Here is an 18,578-nt window from a genome sequence, read left to right as displayed (position 1 = left end):
CCTACTGCAAGTGTTACAACAGTGCCCCTTGCCCAGACTACTCCATAGGCGAGAGCCTGCCCGTTCCCACGCTCCACGCAGCAGCTTGAACTGGCAGACAGCAATAGTGATTGACGGCCTGACGAGAGAAAGATCCCAGTGTGCAAGCTAGCGGTAACTGCAAACAGCCGCCCTCCCGCTCATCCCCCGTAGCTCTCCAGTGCACTCTGCCTTCTCTGCTTCAGTTTTCAAGGCCACAGTTCCATGCAGGGACCTGGGCTTTCCACTAACCTTTCAGGACAAGGGTTAGGGTTAGGGCCATGCTGGGTGCACCAGCACTGCTTCCCAGCCGGCGCGGTTCCCTGTGACACTCGCCGACAGTAGCTAAGGCCGGGTCACAGCAGCCAGGCCATGCCCATGGTTTCAGTCATTCAGAACCTACTGGGACTCTTGCTTTCAAGCTGACATTTCCCATACTCAGACTCTGCCCAAAGGAGAATTGTTTGGTTTTTTAAATGAAAGTTTGAGCAGCACTGGGCCAGGCAGCTGGACGTCTCAGCTGTGGGGGGGTGGTTGGGAGGGCTTTCCCCAGCAGAACCCTTCGATACAGGAATTGATAAATAAATAGCAAGCGTTCATGCAGTTAGAGACTAATTGTGATGTGTTCACCCATGCAACCTTACCAGACTCCTGGGCGCGTGGACCTGTGCTGTCTTAGTGCGCTCCCAATGAGGGTGGGGTGGCTTTACAGTGGAATAAAGTGATCCAGGTTTCATCCACCTGTAGGCTGGAGGCTTTGGGGGCTGTGATTGTGGTTTGGCCTATGGTGGACATAAGGCCCATCTGTGGAGCTGAGGCCCAGATCCGGGTTAGGCTGTGCAGGGAGGTTCTGATCCAGGGCTTTGCTGTGGTTCTGATTCTAGATTTAGACTCTCAGGCCTCCGTGCTAAGAGAGGTTGGAGTTGTTCCCAAAGGATGAACTCCCTTTAATAAATGTTTATGTTCAAAGAATTTACGAGCGCGCTCACAGACAGATAATTAGGGACATTTCGATGCATGCCAGCGGTGTGAACACAGTAATTAACTTTGTTGCCGATTCATTTTTAATCATTTCAATGCTCTGGAGATGTCTAAGTGTCCTTTGAGCCAATAACTTCTCTTCCGCGGGGCCCACGTCCTTCATGCAGTGCACACGCCTAATTCCGCTCTTTCTAAACAGCTGGTCACCGCGAAATTAAACCGAACCTGGCAAAACAACCCAGCAGCAGTGAGGGGAACCTGGCAGGCAGAACCAGCCTGGAAACGGGGCGTCTGCAGGCAGCTGTGCTTACGTTCCATCACCTTGCACAAGCCGTATTGACAGCGCTCCAAGGACAGGCATTGCTAACACAGGCCTGCAAACAAACTGCTAATCTGCCTAGGTCTAGCGGCCACCGCAGCAGCCATGGGGTGATGGGTGGATGTGGGGCTGCAAACCCAGCAGCGCTCACAGGAGGGAAGGGTTAGGCCCTGAGTTGGCCACAGGGGTGCGCAGGGAGGGGCACGTTGAAAGACCTGATTCACATCAGTGTTGAGTCAAGAAGAAAGAGCCGAGTACCAAGAACAGAGGAACCCTCAACCTGCCACATGCTAGGGACGTCCCACACCAAAGACGCCCTGGAAAACGTGGACAAGTCAGGCTTCATCTGAAGGCCAAGCAGGGCAGCAGAAGGGGGCAGCCAGGGCTGGGACACCTTCCCTTGGCTCGGCATCATCCTCTTATTCAGTTTCATTCCCTGTTGCTGTCGGCACCCTTCCCTGTGGGAGGTTCTCTCAAGCCTTCATCTCCAGCCTTCTCAGAGACAGCTCCAGGAAGCCAGGCTGGGGCGAGGAGCCTGGCTGGGGCAGGCCGTGCTTGGGGGAGCACCAGGTTACACAAGGACCTACGGTTTTGTAGCTGATGCATGGTCAGTCATGTGGCTGAGAAGCCCCTTGGAAAGGGCAGCGTTTGTCTTCTGGGGCTCCCACGGGAACGTTTCCTTGCCTGCCAATCCAACTCCCCCAGAATTGCTTCGTTTTCGCCAGCAGGGGGAGGTTTTGGTCTCCCAAAGTCACTAATGAACTTGCTGTCCAGCTGTTGTGCTGATCCATACACTGCTCCCTGGGGAGCTCCTGGCCCTGCGGCCTTCAGAGCCCTGCCGCTGCTCAGTGCCACAGCGGGACGAGCTGCCTTCCCCGTGATGTGCCAGCACTGAGTCGGCGGCCCCTCCTGCTGGGAGCCTCTGCAAAGATACAGCTGGGACTTGCTGACAGCTGCCCTGTTCCATCAATCCCACCAAGCCCCCAAGCATCTCAGCTCCGGCAGCTCCCACATCCTGCTCACTGCTAATACAGCCTGACTTGATAGTCTCCTCCCCCGGGGGAGTTCTGCGCCACTGCGCACACGCAGAATTCATGTCTTCCACAGAAAAGACGTTCTGCCAGAGAGGCGATGCAGTTACGCCTTTGGTCCACCAGGGGCTGCTGTGGTGCCAGGGCAGAGGGCAGCGGCTCAGCCAGCCATAGCCAGGAGCAGCCAATAGGGAGGAAGCGACTGAGATTTTCACAGGGGGGGGGATAGACGGGGGGGCACACGGGGCTGCCGGGGGGGCGGGGGTCACAGATGGGCTCAGAAGGGCTAATGGGGGAGGACAGACCTGGGCAGGGGCTGAATGGGAGTGGGGGTGCAGGGCCACACGGGGACAGGCAGATGTGCCTGACTGAATGGATGAGGCTAGGGGTCAACCAGGGTCAGCATGGGGAGGCCCCCCCACAATACCTCACCCCCCCCCACAAAAAACAACCAAACAACTGTTCCATACCTGTCCCACCCACACCCAACAACCCTCCAGGTTCACTCCCCAGCTCCTTCCCAGCAACTCCCCGCTCCATCAGCTCCTCCGTTACCCCTGGCCTCCCCAAGCCTTTGCACTGCTTCTGAGGAGCGCAGGATATAGGTTTCTGTAGTGCAATTTAAATGAATTATTACTCAGAGTTCTGTATTAATATACCTAGGAAGGAATCTATTTGTCAAAAAAACATTTCCTGAATCTTTTTTGTTGTCTTTTGAAATAAATTACTAAGATAATTGAAACTGGTGTGATCAGATTCTGTTATTTTGACAAATAAACTATGCAAAATTTTAAAATATTGTACGCAGAAGTTTTCGGCATAGACTTTTTAGGCACAGAATTCCCCCCGGAGTAAGATTCCCCTTGTAGGGACTCAGGCTTTTCTCATGCCACAGCCTCCTGGACCCAGCATGTTGTGCGGCCACACGCCCCCCCCAATGCACTACTTCTGGTCAGCCACTGACCCCGCCTCGACTTCCCTAGCCCGATCTGCTAGGCCCTGGCCTCTCCTCACTGAGCCTCCACTACCCACCCTGACCCCAGCTCCGGCCTCAGCCGGGCTCTGGCCCCAGATTTCTCTCTATTAAATCACGTTTAAATCCAGAGAGCGACTCCAAGTAGCACGTGGGATCGGAGGCAGGGTACTGAGGGTGAGTGATGAACGGAGGGGCCCCACCTACGGAGCTCTCCCTGTTGTACTTTTCCCCGCCCCTCCCCGACCTAGCTGCCTTCACTGCATTGAGCCTTATGGAGACTAGGAGCTCCTTGGGACCCAGCCTTGCCATGCACGGTGCAGGGCACCATGCACACATCTGCCTCTGCATCAATTAGAATGCAGGGGGCCCGGTTAGAGCAGGGACACCCAGGCAGGTACTTCACCCCCGTAGGGAAAGGAGACCCGGTGATGCCCGAGCCCAGTGGCGCTGTCAGAGAGCCGGAATCCCCCCCCTTGAGCGGCCCAGCCAGTGTGCCCACATTGCTGCTTCGGAGTCAGCTCCGCCAGGCACCTCCCCCGTCCCTCGTTGCTCTGGGTTTGCGCAGAGAGCGGGGAAGCTCTAGGGAGGGTAAATCGGTGCTGGGCTGTTGCCAAGAAGCAGCTGCTAGGCTGCGGCCTTGTGCTCCTGACCAGCGCCACCGCCGGTGCGGATGGAGGGCAGCAAGCAGCCCTTGCCCGGCCCCCCAGGCTAAGCCGTCCCAGGGCTCCCAGGCAGGTGCGCCAGGGTGAGCTAAGCTCTGCTGGAAACGTTCATCAGACACACGGACAACAGGGGAGTAGCTACACCAGAGCTGGCTGCTGCAGTGGGCAGGACGGGATGCAACCTCCTGGGGGGAGGAAAGCACTGGGTCAGTTCATTGTTAGGGTGGCAGGGATGGGGAGCAAACCGGGGGAGTTGGGGGGAGGAGGCCAGAGGGCTACAGCATGGCAGAGAAGAGCAGAAATCTCTGGAATTGGGAAGCACCAACACCAAGCCTCAAGTTGCCAGCGTGCTCCTGGCACCTGCCTGCTGAGGTGGCCGGAGACGGCTGCTGCAGAGCAGGCTGGGGGGAATGGAGCAGTGCCCGGCTTCCTGCCCTCGTTTCGTAGGGCAGCTGAGCGGCCACCGGTGTGTTCCCTGCTGCCTTGCCAGCCAAGCAAGGGGCCAGTTCATGGCTGCCTCAGGAGCTGCGCCGTCCCCCCTGCCCCCCAGGTGGATAGACTGTGCTCCCCAGCACAGCCGGTCGCCCTCAGTGAGAGGCTCAGCGCTGGCCTCCTGGCTCCAGGCAGCGTCCCCAGCTGGGCAGCAATTGGGACCCCTGCCCCGTAGCTGCGCTGGGTGAGTAGGGGGCGTCTCTAGGTCTGGCTGGCACAGTGACCGCCCCACTGCACTGGGTCTATTTTCTCTTAACAGCGTTTCCCAGCGGTGGGCCCAAGCCCTGGCATAAGGAAACGTCCTATCCCTGTGTGGCTTCCCAGCAAGGAAGAAAACAATTCCCAGCAGACAGTCGACGCTCATGGAAGGAAGAGCAGTTCTGGATGATACACACGGCGCTGTGTAAAAGGGCCACAGCCCGGAGCTGGCGCCTGGGGCAGAGGGAGACAATACAAAGCCAGCCCAGATGGGCAGACAGACTCTGACCTGAGTAACGGTTTCAAAGAGAGCTGCTGGGTGCGGCTGGTCATGGGGCATTCACTCCCTGCACTACGCGGCGGGCCGGCCCTGGCAGATTCCCTTCGTTAACCAAACAGCCCAATGACAATAACGAGGGGCGTTCCCATCCCCAGAGGGCTCTGCTCGGCTGGGAGGCCACGTGCTCCTAATTAGGCTACTGTCAGATTTGAAGCACTAAAACCAGGAATCAATTCAGGTTCACAAGGTCGGTGTTGGAATGAAGGTCACGGAGCTCCAGACGTCAGAGCTGCAGCCGAAGGATGGGCAGCTCCCCAGGGGATGCGGGGGTCTGTGCATGGCTACGGGACCCCTACGACCAGGCTGCCCTGGGCTTAGCATGCTGCTGCTGCATCTGCTCCCAGCAACTCAGACCCTGCAGCTAAGACAGGGCGAGCACTGGAGTGAGACTTATCCCCTGGAGTATGACAGATAGACAGACAGACAGACACACGTCGATTCTAGCTTCTGGAAGGCCCGGCCCCACCTGCAGGTGTGAGAAAAGGGGCCCCAGCCTCAGGAATTGGAGTGTGCCGTTGACACGTCTCTCTGCCCCCTTTTGATCTGCCGAGAGCCCAGTAAAATCTCCAGCAATTTGTCCCCTTTCTGCTCCGCAGGCTCTGTACAATCCCCCTCTCCTAAACCCTGGTCTACGGCCTGTGACCTGCCCCTCACCCAAAGAGCCGTTCCCACCTTTGCGGCTGAGTGGCACCAAACCCGGGCTGGAGGAGTCCGGCCGAGGTGTTCCCCTGCGTGAATATGCTATAAACAAAACCACCAAAGTGCTTCCCGGGCCTGCGCCACCGCCGCTCTCTCCAACGCTTCGCTCCCAGCCAGACTTGTCAATAGGAGCAGCACCAACACAGGCGTCCAGCGGGGGCGGAAAAGCTTTTTACTCGTCACACAAACACTCATCAGACAAAGGGTCACGGACACTTTATAAACAGACGTCCCTTCTCCAGTTCACAGAGGTCATCCACCAGGGAGCAGGAACAACGCCACAGGATTGACGTGACCAATCACACGGGGCAAACAGTAGCAGATACTCCCTGTCACCGAGGCTGCAAACAGTCCATTGGCTCAAAGTGGCTCACGCAAAATATTTACGGAAGAGCAAACGAAAGAGTAAAACTGAGGACCAGCCTGGGGGTAGTTTGGGACCAGGGTGAAGTGAGCGGAACAAACGTTTCACTACAGATCTGACCGGCTCTTTCCCTCAGACACCAGACCACAACAGTCCCAGCCACCCACGGCACATCATACAAAACCATGGAAATCGAGAAGAGAAGAAAAGACTCAGGAAATCTCCTTCCTCCCCAGCTCCTGCTCCATCCTGCCAGCACAGACTGGTCTCTACAGCACATGCTCCCCAGGAATAAGAGACCGGGCATGATGGGAATCCCTTGAGTGCTGTGCAAGGCCCACGGGCGCTTTGCCCAGCCAGAACCCCATGGCACGCAGTAGGGCTCAGCGACAGAACTCCTGGGATGCGGGGACGTGGCTGGCAACAAGGAGGGTCTCCGCTTCCCAGTGGTTTGGGTGCTGGGGGTAGGAGAGCAGCAGCCGTTGGCCTCGTCATTATTGAGCCAACATCTGGGAGATTCCCTTTGTTCTCAGCCCCATCAGGAGCCGACAGATCTGGGCACCAAACCCCCAGGGTTGTCTGCGCCATTACAGGAAATGAGGGAAGATGAGGCAGTGTGTTGGGGGGCAGCCTGGAGCTCCTCCCCCCGCCTGCCCCCACCCCATCTCGAAGGACCAACTCACCCTCCTCCATTTCTGAGCAATTTTTTGTAGGTGAAACAAACATGGACAATAATAATATTCATTAAAAACCACTTAATAAGCTACAGCTGCTGTAATTATTCCCTAATTAAAAGCTCATTTAAGAGATAAGTTATCCACTCACCGTAATGTTCCAGCACATACAAATGCACGTGGTGGTGGTGGTGAGGGAGACGCATGGAGGAAAGTCCCCAGACATGCCTGTCACCAAGAACACAGAGCTTTTGGTGTTAAACGTGCCTTGCCCAGACAGCAATGGGAGGGGAGCGCCCTGCCCTCCCCAAAGGAGCTGTAGCTGCCCTATCTCCCTAACGTGGCCGTCACGACAGCATCCCCTGCCCAATGCATACAGGAGCATCCTGCACTTTGCGGAGGTCTGTCCACGTCGTCATTGGCACAGCGGAGGCAGAGCATCTGCACCCGCCATGGGTAATGGTCTCCTGGATGCGTTCCTGGGGTGGAAAGAGAGAGACCAGGGCTGGGGCGACAGGGGGTGCAGGTGGTGGTGGTGGGGGGAGGATGGGTATTCGCCCATCAGCCAGTGAGCATCCAAGCAGGAGTCCTTGTTAGGAAGAGGCTGCTGGACCAGAGGCACCGTGGACACAGGGCTTGAGGGCCCACTGGTCTAGTCTGGTGCAGCAAATCCTGAAGTCAGACATGGGTCCCTCTGAATTCAGGCATATGTGGCTGAATAAAGACTCTAGACGGAATCTGCTGTCAGGAACAGGACGCCGATGTTACACAGCTCTGGGTAGTGCCAACTGGTTATAGCAAAATGTGACCAGGTAACAATGGCATCTTCTGACTCAACAGGCCGTCTCCCTGCATGGATTCAGAGCCACATCTTCTGGCACAAGCAGAAAGCCAAGCACTTCGCCCGGCAGAGCCAACGCAGTCACCCGAATTGCACTCCGACTCGCACGTCATCCACAGAACATGGCATCACGTCCGAATTGTGCAGTGCTTGTTACTGGTAATGCTGAAGCCAGAAAGCGCAAGAAGGCTGAGGAAACCCATCTCCTGACACGCACATCAGCTGGAGCATCTGGCACGTTCAGGAGTCACAGAGAGGCAGACTTGGAACCCCATAATTAGAGTCACTGCTCCAAGTAGAACAGCAAATTAAATGGCACTATCTCCCGTGTGTTCTGGGAAGTACTGAAGGTTACTGGCACGCTACTCTGGCAGCAGGGAAATAGATATTTTGACCAGGATTGGTAATGAATCAATATTCCGCAGTCATTGGCTATTTGGTTTCTGCTGTCTTAACACAGATCTCTCAAAAATACCGCTCTGGTATTGTATTTCTGGCTAATGAGGTTTATTAAAGAGGCTGATGGGAATTGGGAAGGGCATGGGTGCATTGGATACGGAGTCATTAAATAGACCGCTCTGGAGCAGCACTCGCTGTGCATGTTAATACCGCGTGGAGATTTGGGGCCCTGGAGAAGGGCGAGGGAGAGATCTGGACCAGGGTCGTTGAAAAAGACACCGAGAAAAGGCTGTCGTTTGGGAAGCAGGCAGCAGCGTGGAACTAGCTGGTTTGGATAAGCAAGATTTCCGGTGCCCTCTGGGAGGGAAAGATCAGGAGTCTCATCCACCACACAAGATTTTGATACCTCCAGCTCAGACTGCACTAGCGGGAGGCCGAAGGTGAATGGAAGTGAACAAACAACTGACCCTCCAGGAGTCTCCTGGAAGGTCCAGTCTCTGGCTCTTCTTTTCATTAGAGCCCATCTGCTCCTCGCTCTCAAAGCCCAGTCTGGGTCATTTACATGAGAGGGCCTGAACCCAAGACAGATGCTTAGGCAGTACTGTGGCGAGTGTCAGAGAAATGCCTCGAGGACGACAAACCTGTTAAGTAATCTATAAAATACGTAAGGTGTGGATGCGAATCTGACATAATTTACTTTGCTACGAACAGTGTTGTGCTGAATAGAGAATAGCCCCAGGGAAAACAGTTAACCCTTCTCATAATGAAAGAGTAAGGGAGTCAATTCAATTGAAAGGCAACCAAAAAATAAATAGAAGCAAATACCTTTTCAAACACGGCACAGTTAGTCTGCGGAACTCATCGCCCCGAGCTATCAAGAGGCCAAGATCTTAGCAGGATTCAAAGAAATGGATTTGAGTTTTCTATGGACAGCAAGAACAGCCACAATTACACTACATCAGACTAAAAAAGATAAGGGATTTAAACCTTCATTTTTCAGGGCACAAACCAACCACTCAGTGCCCAGGGTCATGGGAAATTTCCCCTGCGGACACAAGGTTCCTGCAGCTGGTGCTGGTCATGGATGCATGCTGCTAGATGGAGACAGATCTAGGGGTCCCTCTGTTCTGTTACAACGACTTGGCCAAAAGGAGGCAACTTCTGGCCAAGACCTGAAGAATCCAGCTTCTGACGGCTCAGCCGGCAGGGACGACTTCCAGGGCCAGGCAGGGGCGGACCCCAGCCACGGCCGGCTCGGCGCAGCGCCGAATGGTGGAGACTCCCAGCTGAGACCCAGTCAGTGCAGCGCATGCAGGGGGAGGCAAGGCCGGGCTACTGACCAAGCCCCGGAGGAGCCAGCCGGGGTCTCAACTGCGCTTAGAGGCATGAGACACACTGGATGGCTGCGCCGGATGGGAACCCTGCTGGCTGGTGAAGCCTGCTCTAGCCCCAGCCCCCTGATGTGCGTGGTCCCCACAGTCTAGACTGTAGCAGAGACTTCCCAAGGACACCCCGCCCCCCTAGCAGAGGTGCTCCAAGTCACACTCCCGAGGCTGCGTGAAGAGGGGCTTTATTTCTCAGGGACGAGGCGGCGGGCTGGCAGCTGGGGTATCCCAAGAGTCTGGGAGGAGCAGCCTCCTCCACCCCCAGCCTGTGTGCTGGATCAGCACGGCCTGCAGGGGCTCTCAGGTGCAACAGCCAAGGTAATAAAGGACGCTGGGCTGGGCAGGTTAATTACATTAGCGCTGCACGTCTCTGGAATCCAGCTGTCAATATGAAATCTCCTATTCGCTGCCCTGGGTCTATTGGCAGAGGAAGGGGAGCTAATCATGTTGCTGAGGTTAGAGCTCACCGACCGGGTCTACTTAATTGCTCCACTTTGAGAGAATAAAATCAATCCAGCGTTTTATACTTTGTGAGCTGTGCACTTACGTCTTGGCACATACGTGAGAGACAAAAGGAATCGAATAAAACCCGGGAAGTGTCATTTAATTGTTTTATCTGGCAAGATCTCCGCATTGATCCGAGCACAAACCCAGACCGCTGGGCAGCAGTTCAGCCGCTCTTCCTGCACGGTCAATTCACTTTCATCAGGCAGGCACGGAGCTGGCACCGCCCAGCTCAGCAAGTGCCCATCGCCATCCTCAGAGATGGTGGTGCTAAATTATTAATGGGAGTCTGTTTCCTCCTTGTCACGGAGCAGTCAGGTCACAGCAGAGGAGGCCAGCCCAAGCCGGAGTGATCTAAGGCGGGTGAGGCCAGTTATGCGTTATCTTTAATCCCGCTGCACGTCATGGCTGTCCGTTGGGAAGCGTGGCTCTGGCCCAGCGCTGTACCAGAGGGGCTCCCGGCGCTGCCGAGATCACAGAGCATTTCCTAGGTGACTGCTATGGCAAGCCGCCGGGGTGCAAGAAGAGCAAGCGCCCGAGCCGTGGCCTGGAACATGTGACCCCTTGGTGTGGGGATTGGCTTTTCCCTCTGGAGTGCTGGCGCTCTGGGTGTGGGCGGTGGGGGGCTGATGGGAGGGGGTGCAGGCGTAGCAGACCAAGTCTACGAAGGGGCTCCAGCCCACCAGCAGCATGGAGGCTGGCCCGGGCTAACCAAGTGGGCAGTTCGCGGAGTGCTTTGGGCAGAGGATGATGGAGCAGAGGTGGGCAGGGCCCCACAGGGAGGCTGAAGAACTGAAACCAGACCAGGCACTGAAATGCCCCCATGACATCACTAAGGCGCTGGTGCCCTGTCAGAGGGGGATGCACATTAGTGCTGGTCACGGCTCGGGGTACGCACCCTTGCTGGCTTTGCGCAGCGGAAGACACTGGCTTTTGCCAAAAGAAGCCGATCTGGTGGGGCCCTGCAGGAAGAGCACCAGCCTTCCCCTGCCCCCAGGAGCTCCCATTTGCAATCCCCTCCCCGGCACTGCACCCCACCAGCTGAAGAGAACATGGCGCAGGGGAGCATCAGCAAGCCAGGCACCCTGGTGACTCAGCCCACGCCTGGCATGGTCCCACTCGGTGGCTCCAGGCCACACCCACAGCCTGCCCACTTCTCTGGTGTGAAACCCAGCCTGGATCTACGGGGTGCTGGGCATGGGCCAGTGAGCTGCTCACAGGCACCTCCAGAGCTCTCCAGCCAGTCTGCGGGGAGCGGCACTCGTTCAGAGCTGTAGCGCAAGGGGCTGCTGTCTCCACAGCTGTGACCTCTGCTCTGCTGCGGCAGCCTCTACTTCTCCACTGCTCCATAAACAGCCCGTCTCACCCTTGGGCAGACTGGGCCCTGGCTCTGCTTGGCACCTCCAGCAACCGTGCCCGAAGCCAGAGCTCCATTAGGCTGCAGCATCGTCTCCAGGGACGTGGCCGAAACCCAGCTGCTCAAACAGACTGGGACAACAGCCCAGGGTGGGAGGGGATGGGCCAGAGGCCAGAGCAGGACTGTCACCGCTCAGACTTCAGTCACCCTAGAACTCTACCTGGCCTGGCCCCTTTCATCCTGACCTTACATGGCCTTAACCCCCATTTCACAGATGAGGAGATGGAGGCACAGAGCAGGGCAGGGTCTGGTTTCCAGAGGTGCTGCACACCCAGCACTGGGAGCTGCAGGGGCCTGGCCCCTTTGGCAATCAGACCAAGGGACGTGCCCGTGCCATGCCCACAGGCAACAGCAGGGTCAGCTCCTGGCGCCCAATCCCCTGCTCTCACCACCCTGCTGCTGGGCTCGATGCAGAGTCCTAGTGCTGGTACACGAGGACGGGAAAGCTGCTGCCCCTCAGGGATTGGAAGGGAGTTTTCCGCTGTCCCGAAGCCCAGCCTCGCCTGGGCTCCTGGCCAGTAAGCGCTGGCAGGACTCAGCGAAGCTGGATGGAAGTCCAGGCTCTCAGCAGGTGTTTGGCAGCTCCAGGGCTGCCGAAGTGATGTGAAATCATTCACCGGGAGAAGGAGAATCCTGAAGAGCAGCGAGAAATGTCATCGGGGTTAACGAGCCGCCTCAGCAACTGGGGGACTCCCCCACCCCCCGCAGCACTGGCCTGGAAGCGCAGGGAAACCCCGTCCCTGCCCAGGAGGACACGTAGGGATCGCTCAGCGAGATCACTACCCCCTCCCCAGGCAGGGCAGAGCTTCGCTGCAGGGTAAGGCTCTGGCCCATGCCCCCACTGCCTGCATCCTGAACGCCAGCCTCTTTCCCTAGCCCGGGCAGCGACTGGGGGCAGCAGATGGCTGCAGGGTTCTGGGCTCTGCTCACTCCCCTGTATTTCCTCTAGTAGCTCTGAGCTCATCCCACGTGCTTCCCACGCCTGGCCCCCAGCCTGGTGGGGAGCCCAGTTGAATTCCCCAGGCCTCCAGCATTAGAAGCTGCCATGCTCAGAGGGGCCTTTCCTGCTCTCCTAGACCAGGGGTAGGCAACCTATGGCACGCGTGCCGAAGGCGGCACGTGAGCTGATTTTCAGTGGTACTCACACTGCCCAGTCCTGGCCACCAGCCCGGGGGGCTCTGCATTTTAATTTAATTTTAAATGAAGCTTCTTAAACATTTTAAAAACCTTATTTACGTCACATACAACAATAGTTTAGTTATAGATTATAGACTTAGAGAAAAAGACCTTCTAAAAACGTTCAAATGTATGACTGGCACACGAAACCTTAAATCAGAGTGACTAAATGAGGACTCGGCACCCCACTTCTGAAAGGTTGCCGACCCCTGTCCTAGACCGTCCGCTCTGCCTGGGCCCAGCTGTGGGATGCCACAGGGGACAAAGGACCAGGCCTATGCACTCCCTGGACCAGGGAGTAGTCTGAGCAGTCACCACGTCTAGGGCAATCACTTCTCCATGCTACAGGAGAGGAGACGCTGGGTGCACGTGGAGCACAGGGAGCTTTGGGGGCCAGCTGGCTGTTAAAAACACCAGCTAACAGGAGACGGAGGGGGACAGGGAGCCCACAGCCTGGCTGCCATGACCCGAGGAAGAAAGAGTGCCACTGATTGCTTCTGAGGGGGGAGCTCGGCTCGCTTGCCAAACAGGAGAATCACAGGGCAGGGCAGGGCAGCTGGGGTGTGCAGGGGACCCCAGAGCCTGTGGCTACATTCGCAGCACACAAGTGGAAGCAAAGCTCCCCCTCCTGGCGTGTGTGTACAGCACCAGCCCGCATCCCGAACTCCCAAAACTTGCTCCAGTGCAGTCCCGAAAGCCCAGGGGCCGGAGCAGCTTCCACAGGCTGAAGGCAGGGCCCTGGCCAGGGATGGCGCAGACTTGTTGTATGGCACTTAGGACACTCCAGGCACCCCTCAGACAACAGCCCCCCCAGTACTGCAGGAGGATGGCCTGGTCACGCGCCTGTTTTCAGTCCCCACGCTGGAGGTTAGTTCATTTTTAGACAATTTATGATGTAAGAAAGTGCACTGCCAAACCCAGAGAGCAGGGAGCAAACGGCACCTGCTGGGGGGGGGGGGGGATATGGCTGCTCCGAGTCTGCCCTCACCAAGCTAGGGAAGGGGAATTGGACACAAGCACAAAAGCTGCCCAGGCCGGGCAAGAAGAGAAAGAGGAGAGTGCTCCAGAATGGGCCCTACTCCCTGCCTGGTGGAGGTAGATTCCCTAGGGGAGCGGGAGGAAGAGACTGCTATTTAACAGAGAGTTAAAGTAGGTTCCTGCTCTATTTATAGCTCTTGTGCTCCACTTTCCCCAGCCTTGAGCAGCCTCGGCGGGTCTGCATCCCGTCCTGTGAGCACGGGGCAGTGCTCGCTAAACCCCCTGAGAGCAGGTGCTGATAGGAGAGTCTGTTCAGACACCTGCTGCCTTCCCTCCTCTCAGGGCTGGAGCTAAAGCTACTAACAGCAAAGGGAGCCCTGGATTCCCAGACCCCATGGGAGCGCAGCCCTCCCCTACAGGGGTTTGGAGTCACTGACAGGCTCCCGCAGCACTTGGATACAGAAGCAGACACATGCAGACAGTGGCTCCAAGCCGGCTAGGAACATGGGCTTGCAGGTGGATTTAGGGACACAGGCCATAAGGCTGGAAAGGACCTGCTGTGCCATAGAGTCCAGTCCCCGGCTATTGCATACAATCCCCTTATATAATCCCTTTAATAAATTTACCAAGCTCCAGCTTCAAACTAGGTAGGGTGTTTGCCCCCTCACTAATCTTATTGGGCGGCTGGTCCTGCACTTCACTCCTCTGAGGTTAGAAACCTTCTTCGCATCTCCAGTCTAAACGTATTCCTGTGTTCTTGTGCCAACGCGGTCTTCTAGCTTCAGCAGCTCTTCTCGCTCCCTGGCGTATTTATCGAGAGCAAGCAGATCCCCTCTCAGCCTGCATAGGGTGAACAAGCCAAGATCTTTTATTCTCCATTCCTAAAACAGGCTCTTCCTTCCCCTGATCCTCTTAGCAACCATCCTCAGCACCTGCTCCAGTCTGAATTCATCGGTCTTGAACGTGAGTGACCAGAACAGTACACACTATTCCAGAAGCGGTCTCACCGGTGCCTGATACAACAGCATTAATACCTGCCTATCGCTACTGGAAATATCTTGCCTGATACATCCTTGGATCACACTTGTTTTTGACTTGAGGTGGGCCCTGTTTTCTTACTGTCCCGTTCCTTATGCTGCGGAGCATCGTTCATTTCCTGCAGTGCTGGAGCCGGGCAGGAAACGGTTTTCCCACCTTGTGAAAACATTATTTCAAAACTAGCCTGTTCTGCACCAGGACGGAACAGAGACCTTTTGAACTGTTCACTAAAAGAGATCAAGATCCCAGAACAGCCAATAGCCACTGTGTGCGTGTCTCTCATGTGATCCTGGACCTCAAATCGTCCTCTGCAAAATAGTCATCAAAACTGGTACGTTCCCCACAAAAAGTGCCACTTGCAACCAATCTGCATTTTCTAATGAAAAACAATGTAAAAACCTCCAGAGCAGCTGTACACAGTATATCACCCCGGGGCCGATCCTCCAGACTCGCAATGGGAGGATTTGTCAGTGCTCATCCTGTGCTCCAGAATCTCCACTTTCTTTCTAAAGGACAGAGTGGATCTCCAGCCCTTGGGGTTGTGGAGAAACCCTTCAGAACCTGGCCCAAGTACAAACGAATGCTGCAATGCCTGCCTGAATCTGCAGAGAGCCTGGAATGGCTCTGGGGGTGAACTGCCTCATTCAGCCCAGGGGGCATTAATTCAGCTGCCCAGTCTAAGTGTCCGCATAGCAATTACTTGTTTCACTGCTGATCAATACCCACACGGAAGGAGAGGATCCTGTTGTGAAGCTCTAGCTACACAAAGGATTGTGGGTGATCGCTCGTGTTGGCACGGTAAGTGCCGTGGGAGACAGCACCACTTATCCTTCCCCCCAGCTCGGAGCCCAGCATAGCCCATGTGACCATATTTTAAATGTCAACACAATCTCCTGACAGGCATCTCATTTTGGCACCACAAATGGGTGGGTTGTGGAAGAATATCAATGCCTCCGGGCCCCCATTCGACACCTGAGCCGTGCCTGACAGCTCCTGGGGGTTTCTTTGCCCCACCAGCACGCCACTAATGGAGACGTGTGGGAATGGAGCAGGGCTGCCCGCCCACAGGGCCATTGCAAAGGCTGCTTCCAGCCACCCGGCTCCTGTAGGCACCAACTAGTGCAGGGAGCTCTTTCCTTCTGCATGATTCATTAGCAGACACTGAGATCACAGGCCTAGCCCTACCCACAGAGCACCCCACTGACATGAGAGCAGGGGCTATGTGAACACAGCCCACCGCAGCGTCTCAGAAAGCGATTCTGTGCAGCAGGTACTCGACACTTCAGCAGCCACTGAGCTCCCATCCCGCCCCCGAAAGCATGGCAGCCATCCAACTGAACGGCAGGGATCTGTGCTGGCCTCTGAACGCAGAGGAGAGGGGGTCGCACCCGCACACAGGCTGTTCTTATCCAGCACCCAGAAACTGAACTGCTTGGTATTGCTTAGTGCCTCCACATTTTACAAGAAAGCCTTTTATTGAAATTAAATTCTTCCCCGTCTCCCTCTGTCTCTTCCTGGCGATGCACTGACTACCCTCCAAGGTTTGATTTATTAGAGATCTCAGATATTTTACACGTATTTGATTTCAGAAAGCAGACAAGCAGACAGAGTACATGAGATATTGCACTTTTGTAGAACCAACAACAGCAGCGGATTTCAGGACAGCTATGGAGCAAATTATGGGTAGTAGGACTGTGATCACAGAGGCAGTGGAGTGGCCACCTGGAGTGCAATCTGTCAGATAACAGACCATACAAGTTGTGAAGGTCTCTTCACCTTAGCAATAGTTTATACAATGAGCTGGGAATTTCATGTTTCCTGATTAGCTAGGGCCCCAGCCTCCCAACCCAGCCAGGTATGGGATGTTCATACAGACTAAAGCCATCCGGCAGGTTGGGTTATTGCTGGTGTATCTCACAGCTGGAAATAGATATAAGCACATTGGGACTTTTTGATCCTCCAACAGCCAGCAAGAAGAGTTTTACCCCTCAGCCAAGTTCAGCACTTCTTCCTGACACAACAACCCCACTGAAGTCAAGTAACAGACTGATCAATTATTAGCCCCCAAATCGGACCAGGGCAGCCCGCTTGCATGGCCACACACCCTGTTCTGCCATTCTACGGGGGCTAGTCTTGTAAAGAAAACCCACAGACAGTGATCGGTGTGCTAGGCAGAGCCACCCGCCTCCCCAAGGATAAACCAACCCCCAACCCTCCCGGCTACATGACAGCCCTCCCGGGGTCTCTGAGGCGGGGAGAGGCAGGGATGGGGAGTGGGGAGCAAGGGGAATGAATAGGACACAGACCAGTCCAAGTGAGGCCGCTGTGGGGAGCAGGAGCTGGGAGAGCAGCTGATGATGGTGGGGTGGGCAGACACACCCCAGATAGGAATCCAGGGACCAGCCCCCAGCCCCTCACGTTCTAACATGGGCCTGAGGGGCCCAGCCTGACCCCAGCCCCCCCTGGGCTGCCCAGCGCTGCATCTCTGGCCCCCGCAACGGGCTCCCTGGGGGTGACAGGGTCACTCGGGCCAGGTCCCCTGCGGTGCTGTGCACCCCCAGCCGCTCAGCGCCCCTGAGAGCCCGGCCTGAGCCTGCCTCCTCTGAGGGGCAGCACCCTGCGCTAGCCGCCCTTGCCTGGACTCTCCCAGTGGGCGACGGGTCCCGATCCTTGGCAGGGGTCACCCTCTGCGTCCCCCCGCGGGGAGCCCCCTACAGCCCAGCGCGATTCCCGCCCCCCAGCCGGGGGAGCCGCTGAGGCGCTAGTGGCACCGGGCTGGGATGGGGAGACGGCGGGAGACAGGGCCGGGTTCCCCGTCGCAATCCAGCACACGCGGGGCCCCAGAACAACGCCCCGCAGCCCCTCAGGGGTCCGTAGCGCAGGGGCGCTGAGGGATCCGGCCCTCGCCCAGCTCCAGGGGCTGCACAGATCTCGGTTCCCACGGCCAAGCCGGGCTCACGGCGCAGTGGGCCCAGAGGCACCCCGGGCTCGCCCCTCCGCCCCTTCCCGGGTACTGGGCGGGTCGCCAGCGGGGCGCGGAGCTGCTCTACCAGTTCCCTCGGGTCCGGGCAGGGGCACCAGGGGCACAAGGGCCGTTCTTCGGGGACCGGGCAGGACGCCGGAGCCGGAGCGAGCGGACCCGGGGTCACAGGGATCGCTGGGTCCGGCGGGGCGGCCACAGACTCGGCCGGGACCAGGCGCCCTGCTCTGGGCAGCCACCAACTCAAACCTTCCCGGGGAGCGGGGCCCCCGGGTCCCTGCGCCGCCTCCGCCGCAGCCCCCGCCCGGCCCCCCGCAGCAGCCGGGGGCGGCGCTCACCTGTACCACTCCAGCCCGCGCTCGTAGTGCCGGTCGAAGAAGTGGGGCTCGGTGCCCACGGCGCGCACCTCGGGGTGCACCCGGATAAACTCCAGCACGGCGCGGGTGCCGCCCTTCTTCACCCCCACGATGAGGGCCTGCGGGAGCCGCTTGCTGCCCAACTTGGCGGGGCCGGAGCCGTTCCCCGCCGGCGGCGCCTCCTGGCCCGCGCCCCGGGGGCCGCCCCACGCCGGCTCGTCGCTCCGGGTGCGCCCCCAGGGGCTGGCCGCGCCCCCCGGCTCGCCGGGCTCCCGGCCGCAGGAGCGGGACTTCTGCAGAAGTTTCTTGGCGCCGGCGCTGCGGGCGGGGAGGCAGCGGCGCTCGGGGCCGGGCAGGGGCCCCCCGGCGCAGCGCAGGAGGCTGTAGCACAGGTAGGTGCCGGACAGGGACAGCGTGAAGATGAAGAGGAAGCGGCGCGTCAGCCTGGGGGAGGGTGGCCCGGCCCGGCCGCTCAGCGCCCTGCACGCCATGGCTCCATGGGGCCGGGGGGAGCGGCGCTGCGCTGCCCGCGGCGCATGGGGCCGGGGCCGGGGCCGGGGCCGGGCGCGCTGCGCACCGAGGCGAAGGCAGGCTCCGTGCCCGGCTCCCCGCGGCTCCGGGGAAGCGGCGGCGGCTGCCCGGGCATGTCCCGCTCCTAGGCGGAGGGGCGGCTCGGGGGGCTCCGCACGCTGCCCCTGCCTGCGGCCGCCGCCCCGAGCTCCGGCTCCTCCGCTCCCATGGCCGCCCCTG

General features: G+C 57.9%; 1 protein-coding gene across 1 annotated transcript in view; it reads right to left on the bottom strand.

Moving 5' to 3' along the window:
* Window positions 1-18,322, bottom strand: part of HS3ST2 (heparan sulfate-glucosamine 3-sulfotransferase 2) — a 33,166-nt gene extending 14,844 nt beyond the window's left edge. The window contains exon 1 of the mRNA XM_034784957.1: window positions 17,811-18,322. Within this exon, the coding sequence (XP_034640848.1) occupies window positions 17,811-18,319 (509 nt within the window). The 5' untranslated portion in view covers window positions 18,320-18,322. The remainder of the gene's footprint in view (window positions 1-17,810) is intronic.
* Between the last annotated feature and the right edge of the window lie 256 nt (window positions 18,323-18,578).

This window comes from Trachemys scripta, chromosome 10 (assembly GCF_013100865.1).
Source record: "Trachemys scripta elegans isolate TJP31775 chromosome 10, CAS_Tse_1.0, whole genome shotgun sequence".
NCBI classification, from domain to species: Eukaryota; Metazoa; Chordata; order Testudines; family Emydidae; genus Trachemys; species Trachemys scripta.
This window is presented reverse-complemented; position numbering and strand designations above follow the sequence as displayed.